The sequence below is a fragment of the Dendrobates tinctorius genome, unplaced genomic scaffold, assembly GCF_039654945.1.
Source record: "Dendrobates tinctorius isolate UK_male_01 unplaced genomic scaffold, ASM3965494v1 ptg000120l, whole genome shotgun sequence".
Classification (NCBI taxonomy): domain Eukaryota; kingdom Metazoa; phylum Chordata; class Amphibia; order Anura; family Dendrobatidae; genus Dendrobates; species Dendrobates tinctorius.
In genome coordinates this window covers 39,272,168-39,291,446 of record NW_027361788.1, presented here as the reverse complement: position 1 = coordinate 39,291,446, position 19,279 = coordinate 39,272,168, and the positions used below count along the sequence as shown (strand labels likewise).

Below are 19,279 nucleotides of genomic sequence, written 5' to 3'. Positions count from 1 at the left end.
TTCAATGCTGCAGGGGAATGTGATGCACTTGTCATTGAAGGGTTTATACTGGTGCACCCCCTAGGGTACAGACCAGGGGCCTTGAAATGTCACCTTGTGCTCTCTCTGCTCAAGACCAACTCCTGAACATATGTATCAGCGCAAAAAGGGTTTGAACAGAAAGAAAGCAACATCCCCTTCCCTTCCGACTAACCTTCGCTCACCTTAATGATGCAAAAAAACATACCTGTGCTTCGGTGACAGGAGTGTACAGTTTCAAGCTAATCAGATATGTTTTTTTTGTCTGTTTCCTTCCCATTCTCAACCCCCTTGCTTGGCCCTCATCTCTGTCTGTACTATTCTTTCTTCTCATCTTTCATCTCGACCCTTTTTGTGTTGTGTAATCTGTATGTCTTCATGCAATATTTTTCCCCGGATGTTAAATATTCCTCTTCTCTTCCTCTTTGTCTCCTTCTCTTTCGTGTTCTCTGTACCCCATTCTGTACCCCATTCCTTGTCCTCGACCTATTGCTGTCATTTCGGCTTTACAACACTGAATATGTGCTCTCCCCTGACCTTTCCTCTGCTCATCTTATTTCTTTTTTTCCTCACTTACTATTTTTGTACTCCATTCATTTTTAATGCCTACCTATGTGGGCTTCTCATGTGTCACCCACTTTCCTTACTTTTCCCACCTCTGGTGGCATCCATATTCGCTTTATGTCCATCTCTCTCCTCATTTTGTCCTTCTGTTCTTGCCGCTACATCTGTGCCTCCCCCTTCCCGTTGCTGCAGTGGGCGCATTGGTTACACTGACATGTACGAGATGCTACGACACATGCCCCCTCCCCTTGGCTTGGGAAAGAAATGCCCTGCACGTGTGGCATATAAGGTAGAAGAGATGTGTCGACCTCCACCAGTATCTCACTGGCCTCCAGCCTTTTCTCCTGTCTCTGTACTGTGCTGTGTATCTTTCCCTTGTGAATTCCTTTCAATGTAAAATACCCACTCTCTCCAGAACTATGTAACCAGTGATCTCTGCTACAACCTAAAGAGTTTTTTTATGTCCTTCCCGAATCATGTGCTCCAAGCATCTGAGCATTACTGCAATCCACTAAGAACCCAATCCCAGCTCTTATAAAGGGTTGTATCCACATCCGCTATCCCCAAATCTAAGACTACCTTATCTACTCCCCATCACTCCCTAATTCTCTTTCTACAAGTAGTAGACCTCTAACACATTGTGACTGTAAAATACTTTATTATGCATGACTTTTTGCATTTTGGTGCATGTCTTATACATTTCATGGAACTATATATACTTGCATGTACTAGGTATGCCTCTCTGACTCCTTAGCCTCAGCTTACTCAAAGGTAAAATGAGTATCTTCCTAAATAACCCCAGTGCAAAATTTAGCGACATGAGAGCCAAATGTAGGTCAATTGCGCAATGCACATAAAACATTTAGGAAAACCATATCATCGCATAGACACATAGGGTTGAAATTGGGCACAATTAAATGCTTGGTAGATTTATAAATAAAGACTAAAATTAGAGATGAGCTGATCGCTTCACGTCACCCAGGTCCATGGTCCAGGTCAGTGCCCTCTGGCTGTGGACAGGAGCTGCACGAATTTCCTTACCCTCCAGGATTATTATTAATGCAGTACAGTCTGCCGGAGGAGCAGAGCAGTTCTGTATAATTTTATGGGTACAGATTCAATACAACTTATTATTTATTGCTTTAATTGCTATAAACTTCTGCTCTTTCAGGGTTTAGGAGGTGTTACTCAGTGATTGACAGATCTCTAGATTCATCTGTCAGTGAGTAAAAGCGCCCACTGGACTCCTAGGCATAAAAAAGGTATAACTTAATTTCTATGAATTATAATATGTGGCCCCACAATATTTAAAAAGATAATTGTAAGGTTATGCAATGAACTTTATCTAAACATTGGGGTTTTTAGAAATCAGCGCTGTAATGAGTTAATAGGGGTAAATCCTTCTGTCGGGTTCCCTTTTATAGAGTTTAAGTTTTAATTCACCTTGAGTGGAAACTGATTTGATAAAAGAAATCAAATTAATTCATTTAGGTCTTCCCCTTTAGTCCAAAAAATTAAGACACCTCACTTTTGCTCTCTCTAGCCCAGTCACTAAGATAATGAAACAGGAAGACAGGAAGATAAGCAAAATTTTATTATGATGGTCAAATATACAGTATAGGTAGCTTCAGGGTTGGTGATTTTATCTTTTTTCCAAGATCTTTTACAGCATTGCCAAAAATTGAAAATTACAAAGCTACAGGAATAGTTTTCTAACCATCATTAGCTGTCAGTAAGCTGGGCCTAAATGTCAACCTTTCCAACTAGAACTTGATTGCTCCCTTGAAACGCTGTCATGTATTCTGCCACTCACCAAGATAGGCATGGTTCTCCATGGTAGAATGGTGTTTATCAGACTAAATAAAAGGCAAAAGCCAAGGATAGATTCGATGGGAACAGTCAAGTTTTGGATGGCTGCTTGCTTTACTGATCTCTCTCTTACGGTTTATCCTTTCAAGGTGCATGCCAGGATGTCTGCAATTACTGTGAAGTTAGTAGCTTTCAATCACTTGCACTCTCTGCCTTCCAGTGAAAATTCAACTTTTCACTAATTTTGCCCTTAATTAATTGAAAAGAGCTAAAATTGTATGGGATTGTCCAGTGACAACAAGTTATCAGCTATGTACAGGATAGGTGACAACTTGCCAATCAGTGGATGTCTGACCACTGAGACTTGTACCCATCGACAGAACAGGGAATTAATACCCTTGACGGGAAACTTTTGTCCAGTTAAAAAAATGAAGTGGCCGGTCAATCACCCAACTGTCACTTCATTGATTCGCCATGGGGCTGCTGGAAAAAGCTGATCGCAATCCCATAGGAAATGCATGGAATGGTGGCTGAGCATGTGCCCTGGGGATAAAAGTACCCCATTCTGCCTATTGGTGCGACACTCACTAATCAACAAGTTATCGCCTATGCACAGGAAAGGTGACCTATCCTGTGCATAGATGATAAAGGGGTTGTCTGGTGAGAGCAAGTTAATATATGTGAGTGATTGAGAAGCGCTGACTTTGCAACATGGCTGGACAATCTTGTACCAGTGGCGGTCATAATGAGAGTCTGAGTTTTTCCACAGCGGCTTGTCCGGATGAATATGCCCATCTCTGATACAGACCTCACTGTGCACTTTACATCCACTTTGATGGCTTTAATCCGAACGGCGCTGGACATAAAACTAGCGTCAGGTGAGTTATTGCTGGACATTATGGACATTTAAATTTGGGATCAGCTTGTTATGCTGCTATCGGTATTGCATGACTTGTTACTTGGGCCTGTAGTAAAATGAAAGGAATTTTGCTGATGGTCTTCATTTACAAGGAATAAAATCCCACCATTTTGTGTATGCAACACTTATGCAAACTTATTTGCAGACTGCATGCAAACCTTTAGTCATAATATTTTTCCTTATATCTGTCAATCTTGATGGTTAAAAGAGAGTGGGGAAATAACAAAACTGCTGGATCCAACTACACAGGGTTTGTGTGTCATTTGTAACCATGGATTTACATAGGTCTGTTAAGGATCCTGTATACATAAAAATAACTTTTTTCACCTTGTTTCAAAAGTTGTTGTATTGAAATAATTCATAAAAAGTGAACCTACCCTTTAATTACTTTTAAAAGATTTTGGGCACACTTTTTTCTTGATATTTTTACCGATACGATCCCCCATCTTAGCTTGTTGTAGTCAAAGGGACCGCATATTAAATCACATAAAAGTCTATTTGAATGTTTTCAGTTCAGAATGAGTAATGAATAAAATGTTGACATCAGGTGAATGATTTACTTTTTAGGGGGCCTGAAACAACATGAAAGTGATGCCGAACTCCGGAAGGAAATAACATCCGTGTGGCCCAACCTCTCACAGAAAACCCTAGATTTACTAGTACCTCCTCATAAGCGTAAGAAGCTTCTATTGCTCTTCAAAATCTTCAATTACTTTAAAAATGCAATAGACTCTCATTTTCATATCGTAATTGGTGTCAATAAAATCAGTAATTAGTCAATAAGTAATGCACAATTAATACATTGCTTTTGTAACAAAGGTCCCCCCAACCATAAACTGATCACATGGCGTTCCTCTGCTGGGAACTGATCACATGGTGTTCCTCTGCTGGGAACCGATCACATGGCGTTCCTCTGCTAGGAACCGATCACATGGCGTTCCACTACTGGGAACCAATCAAATGGCATTTCACTGCTGGGAACCGATGACAGGGAGTTCCACTGCTGGGAACCGATCACATGGCGTTTCACTGCTGGGAACCGATCACATGGCGTTCCAGTGCTGGGAACTGATCACATGGCGTTCCACTGCTGGGAGCCGATCTCATGGCGTTCCACTGCTGGGAACCAATCACATGGCGTTCCACTTCTGGGAACCCATCACATGGCGTTCCACTTCTGGGAACCCATCACATGGCGTTCCACTTCTGGGAGCTGATCACATGGCGTTCCACTGCTGGGAACCGATCACATGGCGTTCCACTGCTGGGAACCGATCACATGGCATTCCACTGCTGGGAACCGATCACATGGCGTTCCACTGCTGGGAACCGATCACATGGCATTCCACTGCTGGGAACCGATCACATGGCGTTCCACTGCTGGGAACCAAACACATGGCGTTCCTCTGCTGGGAACCATGTTCCTCTACTGGGAACTAATAACATGGCATTCCTCTGCTGAAAGCCAAACACATGGAGTGCCTCTGCTTGGAACCACGTTCCTCTTCTGGGAACTGATATCATGGCGTTCCTCTGCTGAGAACCGGTCACTTGGCATTCCTGAGCAGGGAATGTCAGCAACCTCCTGTAATCCATGATGGAAACTGGCAATAAATGGGAATTCTGATTTCAGAAGACCCCTGTCCCCAGGCACAGTTTGTTTAAAAAAATAAAAACAAACATTCTTTAATCACCCTTCTCAGGTCCAGCACTGAGTCTCTGCTGCTGCATCCAATCAGTAAGATCGGCTGCTCTGAGCAGTTTATCTATTTTCCAGGAACGTATAGTAATACAGAGTAATAGATGAGGGTCCTTAATTTGGGACCACTCTCTATGAATTTACAATTCCCTAATAATGTGTTTGAAAATGAATTTATTAAAGCAGAGACCCACCTTAATGTTCATTTCATGTTTTACAGCTGATGAAGTAACTGTTGGGAAAGTTTATGCTGCACTCATGATCTTTGACTTTTACAAGCAAAACAAGAACAACCGAGACCAATCTCACCAGCAACCGGGGGTCTTATCCCAGGTAGGAGATAAACTGTGCTGTAAATATGGTCACTTCCACAATTGGGTTGACAGTGCTATGATTTTTTTTCTTGTAATCTATCTAGGAAATATGTCAACCTGCATAAAAAAATTCTAAAAAGAAGAATTCCTGTAGAACTTAATGGAGACTGCCAATATGTGGTCTAAAATATGGGATGCCCTCGGTCCTTAGTCAGCCACATAGAATATGGTCACTTTGCATCAGGAAACAACTTCTGATTCATTACAGGGCATCATGGTGCCTTGCAATATAGTAATGTACTATTAATGGTTTCAAAAATTTCCCGTCCATCCCTAATCAACCTACGAGACTCACCCTATCATTTAATCCTTTGCACGGTCAGTTCGTACTCACAATATTGTATGTTACAGACAGGACCCGTATCCCTTTTCCAGCCCCTGAAACCAACTATGGACCAGAATATTCCAAGTCACCTCGGAGACACCACGATCCAAAAGCAGAAGAGCTCCGCATCTCTGAACAATGGAGGAGTCGTGTAAGTAGCACATTTCTTCTGACTTCAGAGACATACTCTGTTTTGCAAATTGTCACCAAAATTCTACAAAAATTATATTAGGCTGCATTCACCTCTCCTTTATACATGCCCGGACAGTACACAAACCCATAGCGTTTCATTGATCCATTAACACATCAGTTTATAGTTTTAAAAACTATCCATTTAATCCGGTTTTAACTGATGACAGTCCACCTGCTCCAGGTTTTACAACCATTTGAGTATAGAGAAAATGGATGCAGAACGGATGACACATGAGCCAAACATTCTGGATAGAAAAATGGAAACGCATGTGTGAATGGAGTCTTATTCCGTACCCTGAGATGGCAAGTGTCTATGTATAAGGACTCATACTCATTTGCGAGAAAAACGGACAAGTGCAAACCGAGAAAAACTCGGCTTGCACTCTGATCAATGTTATTTAATGGGTGACATCTCATCTGTGATTTTTTTCTCAGCTGAAATCGGACTGAAAAAAAAATCGCAGCATGCTGCGTATCTTGGATGAGACTCGCCAATGCAAGTTAATGGGTGTGAGAAAAAAATTGCACAGCACTCGCACCATGCGTGTGCTGTCCGATTTTTATGCATCGGTGTCCTTAGAAAAGCTGGCAATTCATATGCGGTGTACGAGTACAGATAAAATCACACTGACAGGTTATAATAGAATAGATATATACACATTGTAAGGCAGTGATCCCTGTTACAGATAGGGAGCGCTGAATGTGCTCCTCAGAATACGCACAGAGGCGTATAGTGTCCGGCAGGATTGTAAATGGCCAGTATGTGTCGCAGAGGACCTCTGCGCTGTAAGCCCGAAATAATACTGTTATGCTGGGACTTGTAGTTCCAGGAGATTTTTTGCTTATTTATAATAGGGGGGCTTATAGGGTTAGTCAGAGAGCTGGGTGGGAATGACTAACCACACCTGTGCCTCCCACCTATGGGGGTGGCTGCCCATATACCTCACCCCGAGGTGAGGGTGCTCACTGTACCCTTTTTTCCCTGCAGAAGCCTGTGTGTGGCTGTGTGTTTGAGGACCTGCGGTGATGTCACGATCACGTGACTAGCAATGTGATAGGTACCTGGGTGTGGTTACAGCTATGTAATGGAGGTGTGTTTGGCACATCTGAGAGAGTGTTTGGGAGTCTGTAAGTGTGGACACATTTCCATGCGTCCAGGCTGGACACTAGTGATGGGCAGTCCGGCTCTTTTTGGTGATCTGGCTCTCATGGCTCAGCTCTCCAAAAAGAGCCAGCTCTTTTTGGATCCTAAATAAATCCCTATTACATATGTGTCAGGCGTCCGAAACCCCGCCCACCTACCGCATAAACCCTGCCCACTTTCTAAGGACCAATTAAATTGCTGAATGGGCGGAGTTTTGTTCAGATGGGCGGAGTTACGTCTGCCAAACACCAGGATTTTACAACCAGTGAGAGCCATTCAGTGATTTTAGTGGCTCTCACTGGGGTGCCGGCTCCCATCATTCACAGCAGGGAGCCGGCTCTTTGTGTCGGATCGATCGCGAACGACACATCACTACTGGACACTACAGAGTGGTCTGTGTGCAGAGTGAGAAGTCTCCCTGCATGTGTGGCTCCAGACCAAACCTGCTTGATGGACATTGCACAGCCTGGGGAATGGCGAAGCAGTGCTGGCTAGCCTGAGCCAGAGGAAGGAGGTCTGTGAGATACCTCAGGAGTGGACAGTCTGACAACCGTGAGTAATACTAACCGGGGTCAGAGAGAAGTGGTTGTGGGATTCCTCTGAGGATAATAGGCATCCAGGAACCTGTGTGGCCGACACCAACAGGTAACGGTCAGGAATCTGTGTTATGCTGACCGGGGTCAGTGAGAGACTGTGTTTATTCTATAGAGTTGAATGTGTAACGGACAGTGTACTAGTTGCTGCATACTACCAAGTTTCTGAGCAGCGGTTTATGCTGTTTACCAAATAAATCGAATGGACTTGTTTTTTTTACCCTGAGTGTCCCAGCGTATGCCTCAACGACCAGCAAAGCGAGTACTCCCCATACACAGATAGTGTCGAACGTTACATATAGTGCTAGACTGCGAGCAACGGTCAAGAAAGCACAAACATTTTTTCAAGTCAGCTTGCTGTGGCTCAGCGGGGCCACGAAGATTGCAAGCTTCTGGCGGTAGCTCGGCGGGGTTATGAAGTTTGCTGTGGATCGGCGGGTCCATGAAGATTTCAAGTGTTTGGCTGTAACTCAGCGGGGTTACGAAGTTTCCTCTGGCGTCCAGAGGTCTGCAGAGCCTCGCTGTACAGAACCGTGCAGAGCCTTGCGGAGAGGTGCTGCAGTTGTAGCAAGAGGTTCTGCAGCGGCTTGTGATCGGCAGCCGGAGGTGCTGGCGGTTTGTGGCTGCAGCATGAGCTGTGGCAGTGCTAGCGGGAGCTGGTGAGGTGTCATAAGGACATTAGTGGTCCAAGTAACACAAACTCTTAAAGGGCCAGTGCAAGCCCAGAGACATAAGTGTACGGTGCAAACTGGAGACTGAGAGTGCCGTGGGGGAGTCCACGAGGTGTACCCCAGAGAGGGGGTGGAGTCCCTAAAAGGGGTGGTGGCCCAAAAGGGGGCAGTGACTCAAACAGGGATGGTTGCCCAAAAGGGGGTGGAGTCCCAAAAGGGGGCGGTAACCCAAACAAGGATGGTTGCCCAAAAGGGCAAAAATTCTCACGGTGATCTGCTGTGAATACACTGAGCATGAACTGCGGTCACCTCATCACTGGCATTTTCCCACGGTACAGAGGTCTCCGCAGTTCAGGATGTGAGGGAGCGCAGACTCAGTAACATCACCGCTAGTCACTTAAGCTCCGCTCCCAGCATTTCCTCATTCACCAGTGGTTTTCTGCCGAGGCGTTCACATCTTGGCACCATCCAAGTTGAAAACTATTTCTACCCCAGATATGGATTACTGCGTGGGACACAACGACGGACAGGTATGGTATATTGGTGGTTTATTATTTTACTTTTATTACAGGAGATCGAGGGCTTCACAGGAATTAGGTGTGGTTGTAAGTATGGCTTAATTAAGAATATTAAAGGAGTTTTCTGTGCCTTTATTTCAATTACAGGATTTTTACTGGGTGTCTGTGTTTTATTTACAATAAAGTGGGAAGAGCGGAGTCTGTGCCAGAATTGGCATATCTTAGAGATGTGACTTTTCTAGGGTGGCAGAGGGCTGGTGATGTTTTTAGCCAGGGGGCCATATCCATGGCCCCTTCCTAGGCTATTAATATCAGCCCGCAGCTGTCTTCATAGCCTTTGCTGGCTATTAATTATAGGGGGACCCCACGTCATTTTTTTGGGGATCCCCCATTTTAATAGCCAGTAAAGGCTAAGTATACACTTGTGAGCTAATATTAATAGCCTGGGAAGCTCTATGGGTATTACCCCCTTCCCAGGCTATAAACATCTGCCCCCAGCTGTCGGCTTACTCTATGCTGAATATGAAAATTGCTCGGGAGTCCGCCATTCGGAAAAATAATCTTTTAGTCATTAAACACATGATACATGTCCAGTAATTTGCACACACACTGTACTAATTGTATTTGTCACTGACATATATACATATATTTATATACAGTATATATGCGTGTATATTCTATGTGTCTATATCTATTCTATTCTTACTTGTCAGTGTGATTTTACTGTGTGCGCACACGAATTTCCGGCTTTTCTTCTATCAATTATATGTGTGTGTGTTTTTTGACGAATATTTCCTTTGAAAATGATGTGTAAATGACAAAGAGAACTGCTCTATGTTAAAGCTCATATTAAAATTGCATTGCAATTGGATAGCAATCGCAATGCACTCGGATGTAAATCGGATGCTAGTTGTGAAAATTGCATTGTTACTCACATGAAACTCGCATGTCACTTGTTTTTTTTTCTGGCATATGGTTATGAGCCCTAAGGCCGGGGTCACACTTGCGAGTGTGATGCGAGAAACTCTCACTAGTCTCTCAATGCCCGACACTGCCACCGGCACTCGGGACCAGAGTGTGCGACGGCATAGAAATACATGTAGCTGAACGCCCGGTCCCGAGTGCTGGCGGCAGTGCCGGGTATTGATGTGAGAGACTTGCACGAGTTTCTCACATCACACTCGCAAGTGTGACCCCGACCTAACACTGTGATCATCCTGAATTTCATCAGGCTATCTAAAAACTACGTTCTCATGATGAGATTTTGGTGAGTTTTTGATGTTGCAGATTTTCTGCACGATTTGTGCACCTATTAAGTGAAATGTGTTTTTCTTAAATTATGCAGCATAAAAAACTCAACAAAATTCATTGTGGGAATGTAGCCAAAATCAGAATAATTGCTCTTGAGCATTCATGGTGATATATAATTTAGCAGCTTTCTGCATAAGCTGACACATTCAAAGCCATCAATTAATTTCCTACTATTACAATTATGAAGAGACATAAACATCTAGACTTTCTAGGGTGTGTTCACACTACACTTTTGGTGTGTATCCTGTGCCCAAATCCACATGAAAAAAAACATTTTAAACGCATCTCCTAGTTTACAATGCAAAATTGTTTCCAAAATGGTGACATCATTCAAAGGGACTAATCAGCATGGAGACCACAGCAGTTCAAGCTGTACATGGGGAGTAGAATCATGTCAGATTGTTTTTTTTCTACGCCGTGTAAACATGCCCATTATGCAGCTGTGCCTATGGAAAAGGAGAGAGAGGCCTATACTTTGCACGACCAATGAGCAAAAAAAAACTCTTTTGGGGTTCCTTCCCACCTGCAATTCTGCTTTCATGAACTGTCTCTTTGTTAGGCCAGGATCACACATGCGAGAAACTCGGACGAGTCTCGCATGTTAATACCCGGCACTGCCGCCAGCACTCGGACCGGAGCGTGCGGCCGCATAGCAATACATGGAACCACACGCTCCACTCCCGAGTGCCGGCGGCAGTGTGGGTATTAACATGCGAGACTCGTCCAAGTTTCTCGCATGTGTCATCCCGGCCTTAGAGCTCATTCAGACATCAGTTTTTCTCTGATGACTTCTTTCTGTGTTTTTCATGGATAGCACTCGTAACTATTATAGTCTATGGGGCTGTTCACAAGTATATGTATTTTTGTGGACAGAGACTTGTCTGACTGTGATCTGAATCTTGGATCAATCTCACCAATACAAGTCTATGGGTCTGTGAAAAAAAAGAGATGCAATCCACGTGCTGTTTGTTTTTCACAGACTGTTTGATAAGAGAATGTTGGGAAACCTCCGTCCTTTTTTTTATCCGAGAAAAATATCTGAAAATCTGACCAAACTGATGGAAAAAACTGAGAAAAAGCGTGATGAAACAAGGACTGATTTTCTCTGATGTCTGAATGAGCCATAATGTCTTTCATTGCAAACTATCCTGACCGTAGGTACAGGGTAGTAGTGCTAAGTGCAATCAATTGGGGTCAATAACCTTCATGTTTTGACTCTGGAATCACCTCCTTCTTGTGTAAATGGTGAATAGACTCCGGTGGACACAACATTCCTGATTTCTGCAACAAACCAACACTTTCAGGCATCTCTTTTTTAGTCTTCCAATATCCATCACTTTATTAAATGCCTTTACTTAACTTTTTGGAGAAAAACAAAACTTCACTGCTTGTGTAAAACAAGACGTCGATGGCAAGAGAAAGAAATCTAGTTCATATAAAGGAACACTCCATCAGAAAATCGATGCTGGCAGCTGTGGCCCAACACTTGGAAATACTGTGCATTGGTTTAGCCTGGAGAGCGTCTTCAACTTTTAAGAAGGTGTCCAGTTTGCGATAAACAGCGCCTTCCTACCTACATATAGTGAAAACATATTTTTTCTTGCTGACACCAGCTTGTGAGCTTTTTGTTTACAATCACAATGTTGTTTTCACCTATTTTGTTATGCAGGCTGAATCAGGACGGTGGGATTCGGGAGTCGATATCATGGGTAACACAGCCCGCATCGGATCCCTTCTCCACCCCTCGGAGTATTGCTTTTCAAAGAGGCCACTCGGTGGAAATTCCACCCCAGCAGCAAGGCAAACAGGCAAGTATTTCATTGCATGTCTCACTGACATATGTTAAGAGCAACACAACCATCTCCAATACTGACACAGGTTATTTTCACAGTCTGTGGAGATGAAAGAAATCAGCCAAAATCTTACCAACGGTGATCATCCCACCGGACTGGAGGCCCAAGGGCGAGCAGTGTCCATGCCTCGTCTAGCTGCGGATGCTCATGTAAGCCAAGCACTGTGTGCATGCATCTATGTGACTTATATCTTTGTTATTCGGATGGTTTTAAAAAGTTAAGCAGTTTCTTCTTTAGTTTATAACACTTATTTTCAAGTAAAAAAATCAGGGTATTGTGAGTTAATCCAGGAAAATGTCTACATGAAAGACAGCATTCTAGAAGACCATTTATGTCCAGTACAAGAATGGCCTATTGATTTGTCATAAACTGTGTATTGCTTCCTTTTCCCCATTGATGGCGCTGTATGGTACCTGAACACCTGTTGCTGGGTTCCTCCAGGAAAGATATATATCTTTGTACCGTGTTAGCCAGCAGATAGAAAAATATTTAAAATTGAGAGTCCTCAGTGGTTGATACCTTTTAATGGCTAACTGAAAAGATGGTGGCAAATTGCAAGCTTTCGAGACTACTCAGGTCTCTTCATCAGACCAGACTAATACAAAATCTGAAGAATCACATATTTATACACAACACAGCAGAGAAATATTGCAGTAGATAAGACAAGTGACGTGAAGCATAACGATCATTATGGGAGAGTGTTGTGAGCTCATTTTCGGGTTTGCTTCTGGTGAGGGTTGTGGAGCTGGCTGTGCTGACAGAGGAGTAGTGAGTTCTCTATCTGGACTCCCTCTGTTGGTGAAGGGAGGTAATGAAGCTGATCTAAATGGCAGAGACCGGCCACCTGAGGAAGAGAACTGCGATTGGACATCAGGAGTTTCTGATTGGATTTAAGGCAGCCGACTCCCTAGTTTCTTGCTGGTGATTTTTCCTGACTGTGGCTCCTGGTTTCCAGTTTGGTTCCTGCCTTGCTAAAGCTAAGTTTTCTCTGCTATTGTTCATATGAGTTTTTGTCTGGTTTACTTTTGTGTTCAGCCAGCCCTGGCTGGGACTGGGCTGAATCCCCATTTTGTCTCTGATCAGTTGATCTCTTTTGCTCTGTCTTCAGAATATACCTGAGTGCTGATATAGTGATTTGAAGTCTAGCGACTTCAGGTCCTTTTTCTATCAGACGTGTTGGACATTTTTTTTGTCAGGGTTTTTTGCGTGATTGCAGACAGCAGCTTTTCTTTCCTGTCCTTTCTAGTTAGTGAGAGTCCCATCGTTTGCTCAGCCTATCTTTCTACTTGTGTCTGTGTTTTCATCTTGTTTCACCGACAGTACATGTTGGGGGCTGTCTATTGCTTTGGGGTCTGCTCTGGGGCAGTTTAGATTTTCCCTTTCTTTCTTTAGACTTATTTAGTTCTCCGGCAGTGACAAGGCGTCTAGGACCACCGTAGGCACGCTCCACGGCTAATGCTAGTTGTTGTGGATAGGATCAGGGGGTCTGCAATCCGCTAGTTACCAACCTCTCCGGTTTTCTGGGCATAGCTTGCTTTTTGTTTTTTCCTCCTCGGTGACTCATTCGTAACAGGAGAGTGAGAAACAGTTGTGGCCATAAATATTGGAACAGTTCATAGATAAGGAGGGTTAAAACTGTAATTGTCCGGAGATTGTGGTCTGGTCCATGGTCCTGATGCCTCCACAAGGTCAGAGGAGAAAATTCCTTAACTGATGTAAAAAGACATAAATCCATGCGACACATTCATTCCTGCATGGAGTGTGTCAAAGGTTATCATGAGTTTATACTCCCAGATTCTTCTGTCTCTCTGAGATTTGAAGTTACCTTTCAATACAAGTAATTTCAAGTCCATTTCATGTCCATTTGTGTATCCCAGATCACCGCATCATGGACATGAAATTACTTGTATTGAAAGGTAACTTCAGATCTCAGTGAGACAGAAGAATATGGGAGTATAAACTTATGACAACCTTTGATACAGGAAAGATATATATCTTTGTACCGTGTTAGCCAGTAGATTGAGGAATCTCAATTCTAAATATTTGTCAGCGGTTGATATCTTTTAATGGCTAACTTAAAAGATGGTAACAAATTGCAAGCTTTCGAGACTACTCAGGTCTCTTCATCAGGCTAGACTAATACAACATCTGAAGAATCACATATTTATACACAACACAGCACAGAAATAACGCAATAGATAACACAAGTGACGTGAAGCAGAATTGTCATTATGGGAGAGGGATAAACATAAATATTGGAACAGTTCATAGATAAGTATTGTGAAAGTTTTATTGTCCTCTGATTGGGGTCTGGTTCTGTGCTGTGTAATGTCTCCAGAGGGTCTGAAGAGCAAATTCCTTAATTGATGTAAAAAGACATAAATCCATGCAATACAGGAAAGATATATATCTTTGTACCATGTTAGCCAGTAGATAGAAGATTATTTAGAATTGAGAGTTCTCAGTGGTTGATACCTTTAGTCTTTGCCTGATGAAGAGACCTGAGTAGTCTGGAAAGCTTGCAATTTGTTACCATTTTTTCAGTTAGCCATTAAAAGGTATCAACCATTGAGGACTCTCAATTCTAAATACTTTTAAATCCATGCGACTCATTCATTTCTCCACTGATTGTTTCAAAGGTTGTCATAAATTTATACTCCCAGACTTATCTGTCTCTCTGAGATTTGAAGTTACCTTTTAATACAAGCAATTTAATGTCCATCATGCTATGATCGGAGATACAAAATGTTTTGCCAGAGGTAGATCCATTCTTTTTTCTCTTATTGTGTGGCGATGAGAATTCATCCTTGTTCTCAGTTTTTGCCTGGTCTCCCCTACGTACAGACCCCCAGTTGGACAATTAGTACAAATAATTAGGTACACCACATTACAATAGATGTGATGCAGCTGAAAGTACCTGGGATCTTGTAGGCCTGATGTGAGTTGGGGATCTTTATCTTGTCCGTGGTCATTATAAATCGACAAGTTTTAAAGGTTTATCCATGGGGGTGGAACATATACGATTGTATCTGATGGCTTGGCTGTAGACAATAGAGTTTTTTTTATGTGTTTTGGATGGAAACTGTCCCATTTAACGTATGTTGGACAGTGGATTGGCTTCTGATACAGGGATGTCTCTATTCCATTGTTCTTTAGCTTAATGATGGTGTCTAAAAAGTTAATTTCTGTGCTGGAGTAGTTGAGTGTTAAGTTGATGGTGGGATAAAATTGATTGAACTGTTTGTGGAACATATTTAGCTGTTGCTCAGACTCCGTCTAGATGATTAAAATATCATCAATATAGTAGTAATAGGCCAGAGGCCTGATGGGACATGTGGACAAAAAGTCGCTTTCAAGCTTGGCCATGAAAAGATTTGCATACTGTGGAGCCATTTTACTTCCCATATCTGTGCCAGTCTCCTGTAGATAGATCTTGTTGTCAAATTCAAAGTAATTGTGGGTGAGGATGAATTTTGTGAGTTTCACCACAGAATCAGCATCATTCCCGGTGTTTTCCATGAAGACTTTGCAGGCATTTAATCCATCCTGGAGTGGGATATTAGAGTACAAAGATTCCTCATCCATGTTGTATTAGTCTAGTCTGATGAAGAGACCTGAGTAGTCTCAAAAGCTTGCAATTTGTTACCATCTTTTCAGTTAGCCATTAAAAGGTATCAGCCACTGAGGACTCTCAATTCTAAATATTTTTCTTGACAACCTTTGACACACTCAGAGCAGGAATGAATGTGTCGCATGGATTTATGTCTTTTTACATCAGTTAAGGAATTTTCTCCTCTGAATTTGTGGAGGTATCAGGACCATGGACCTATGAACTGTTCCAATATTTATGGCCACAACTTTTTATCCCTCTCCCATAATGATAGTTCTGCTTCACGACACTTGTCTTATCTACTGCTTTATTTATCTGCTGTGTTGTGTATAAACATGTGATTCTTCAGATTTTGTATTAGTCTGGCCTGATGAAGAGAACTGAGTAGTCTCAAAAGCTTGCAATTTGTTACCATCTTTTCAGTTAGCCATTAAAAGGTATCAACCACTGAGGACTCTCAATTCTAAATATTTTTGGGTTCCTCCATGGATTACAGCTGATCAGTGGAAGACAACACATCTATATAGATTTGTTGGGAAGACATTTGGCAATTTTTATAGTTTACTGTTAATATTTTTTGTATCAGGAACAAGATTAATGAACAAAGAACCAGTAGATAGTTCTAAATAGACTAAATAGAGAGTAAAAGCCCAAAGGTAACACTAGATTTTTAAGGGTTTATACACCTTTGACAGCTGTAGGCTGACAACTATTTGTCAGTGTGCATGTGTTCTCAATGGGGTGAACAGTGTAAGTCACTAAGTAAGTCTACCTCAGTAATAAAAAGATCAGGCCAGTTGACACCCAACATGACTGTCTTTTTCTCTTCAAAATCTGGTGTGGAGTAAAGAGACAGTACTCCACTTTGGATATTAGATGCTCGGACAGTCTAATGTTTATGGTCACCTTAAGGTTTGTAAGGACCGTTGTTCCTGACCACTGCCGATGTAAATATGGTAGCCATCAGATGACAAAAATCATTGTTGTTATCAGCACATCTCCTTGTGCAAACATGGGATGTGCTGCCAATAATATGCAAACTATGCAGGCCGAATGATCATATTAAAATCATCCGACCTTGTGTAAAAGGGCCTTTAAATGAACAACAGTAGCACAAATATTATAAATGAGCATCAATAGCACGAATATTATATCAGCACATCATAAAAGCAAGAATTTTGGCAATGTAAATTAGCCTTTAAAGGGAACCTGTCTCGTTGTATATGTAGTCCGATCTGTGGAGAGCATGGTGTACAGAAGGAGGAGCTGAACAGAATTATATAAGGTGTAGTGCAGCAGTGTTCACATCGTGCAGTAATGAGGCAGTAGCCCAGCTAAAGTTCAAAGCAAACGTATTTAATGTCCAAACCTCAGAAAATGAAGAGCACACGGTATCCTCCGGATCGCAGCCTGGGCATCAAAACAGTCCGCATCCGAGAGCGGTTGCCATGGATGACTGCACCACAGCGTGACGATGAGGGGCACCAGGCGTTCGCTTCTCTTGGCTCAGTGTTACCTCACACAAGCCGGGTGTTGCAGAGCCACCAGCTCTGCCGCTTGCAAATAAAAAGCACTGACACACCCTAACCCTTTACTGCAGGGTTTTTAAAAGGAATCTGTGGCCATGGGCCACTTATAAGACCCAGCTGGAGGGAGCGAACAACCCCACTATCATCCTGTAGTTTGCTCAAAAATAAAAGCCCATGCCGGGTTTCCTTAAATTTGCCTTGGGCAAATAGATTGTCCAAGAGCACACTTACTTTTATTTTGCATTGCAACCACAGCTATACCAGTGTCCTTAATATGCTTCTATGCACACCCTGGTGGGACACATAGGGTCCCTCGCATAAAATATCTGTCACTGCCTTACAATGGGTTTGTTGGAAAAAACAGTCAATATAACTTGTATTATATTCATTGAAATTCCTGGATTTTGTATGTGTGAGTCCAGTGGGCGATGCTAATAGTGATTGACAGCTATATTTCTGCATTCACAACTGTTAGCAGCGGACTAATCAGCGTAACATCCAGAGTCAGCAACACAGAATGTAGATTTATTCATATCCAGGTTGAACAGCTTACAGCATGAAATGTGATCAGTCTGGTATCTGCTGTGGCTTGCAGCATGGGAGCATTACAACAGCAAGAAGGGAATAGAAGGAGGGGGCATCCTGTCTGTTTTTTGTTTTTTTTTCACTGAACTTTGTTAAAAATCTCACAATATGCACAATATATAAAACAGTACAGTAGTACTTGCAATACATACAGATTAATATGCATTATTCCAACAACAACCATACAGTGAAGACTGTCAATCATTGATAGGACTGCCCACTGGACTCCAAACACCAGGGATTTCAGTGAATAAAATGCAAATTTTATTGAAAATGTTCCCACAAATACGTACAGTGGGTACGGAAAATATTCAGACCCCTTTACATTTTTCACTCTTTGTGTCTTTGCAGCCATTTGGTAAATTCAAAAAAGTTCCTTTTTTCTCATTAATGTACACTCTGCACCCCATCTTGACTGAAAAAAATAGAAAGGTAGAAATTTTTGCAAATTTATTAAAAAAGAAAAACTGAAATATCACAGGGTCATAAGTATTCAGACCCTTTGCTCAGTATTGAGTAGAAGCACCCTTTTGAGCTAGTACAGCCATGAATCTTCTTGGGAATGATGCTACAAGTTTTTCACACCTGGATTTGGGAATCCTCTGCCATTCTTCCTTGGAGATCCTCTCCAGTTCCATCAGGTTGGATGGTGAACATTGGTGGACAGCCATTTTCTCCAGAGATGCTACATCGGGTTTAGGTCAGGGCTCTGGCTGGGCCAGTTAAGAATGGTCACAGAGTTGTTCTGAAGCCACTCCTCTGTTATTTTAGCTGTGTGCTTAGTGTCATTGTCTTGTTGGAATGTGAACCTTCGGCCAAGTCTGAGGTCCAGAGCACTCTGGAAGAAGTTTTCATCCAGGATATCTCTGTACTTGGCTGAATTCATGTTTCCTTCAATTGCAACCAGTTGTCCTTCCCTGCAGCTGAAAAACACCCCCATAGCATGATGCAGCCACCACCATGTTTCACTTTTGGGATTGTATTGGGCAGGTAATGAGCAGTGCTTTGTTTTCACCACACATACTGTTTAGAATTATCACCAAAAAGTTCTGTCTTCATCTCATCAGACCAAAAAACTTATTTATCATAATCTGGGAGTCTTTCATGTGTTTTTTAGCAATCTATGCCATAAAGGCCCAACTGGAGGAGGGCTGCAGTGATAGTTGACTTTACGGAACTTTCTCCCATCTCCCTACTGCATGTGTGGAGCTCAGCCACACTGATCTTCGGGTTCTTCTTTACCTCTCTCACCAAGGCTCTTCTCCCACGATTGCTCAGGTTGGCTGGACGACCAGGTCTAGGAAGACTTCTGCTGGTCTCAAACTTCTTCCATTTAAGGATTATGGAGGCCACTGTGCTCTTAAGAACCTTGAGTACAGCAGAAATTCATTTGTATCCTTGGCCAGATGTGTGTATTGCCACAATTCTGTCTCTGAGCACCTTGGCCAGTTCCTTTGACCTCATGATTCTCATTTGGTCTGACATGCACTGTGAGCTGTGAGGTCTTATATAGACAGGTGTGTGCCTTTACAAATTGTGTGCCTTTACAAATCAAGTCCTATCAC

General features: G+C 42.5%; 1 protein-coding gene across 1 annotated transcript in view; it reads left to right on the top strand.

Annotated features, from left to right (window-relative positions):
* The window catches only part of CACNA1B (calcium voltage-gated channel subunit alpha1 B), a 443,201-nt gene that overhangs the window by 391,241 nt on the left and 32,681 nt on the right, over positions 1–19,279 (top strand). Inside the window, exons 37-43 of the mRNA XM_073541186.1 lie at positions 775–871; positions 3,161–3,269; positions 3,878–3,985; positions 5,230–5,342; positions 5,735–5,859; positions 11,807–11,945; positions 12,029–12,139. Coding sequence (XP_073397287.1) covers positions 775–871; positions 3,161–3,269; positions 3,878–3,985; positions 5,230–5,342; positions 5,735–5,859; positions 11,807–11,945; positions 12,029–12,139 — 802 coding nt within the window. The remainder of the gene's footprint in view (positions 1–774; positions 872–3,160; positions 3,270–3,877; positions 3,986–5,229; positions 5,343–5,734; positions 5,860–11,806; positions 11,946–12,028; positions 12,140–19,279) is intronic.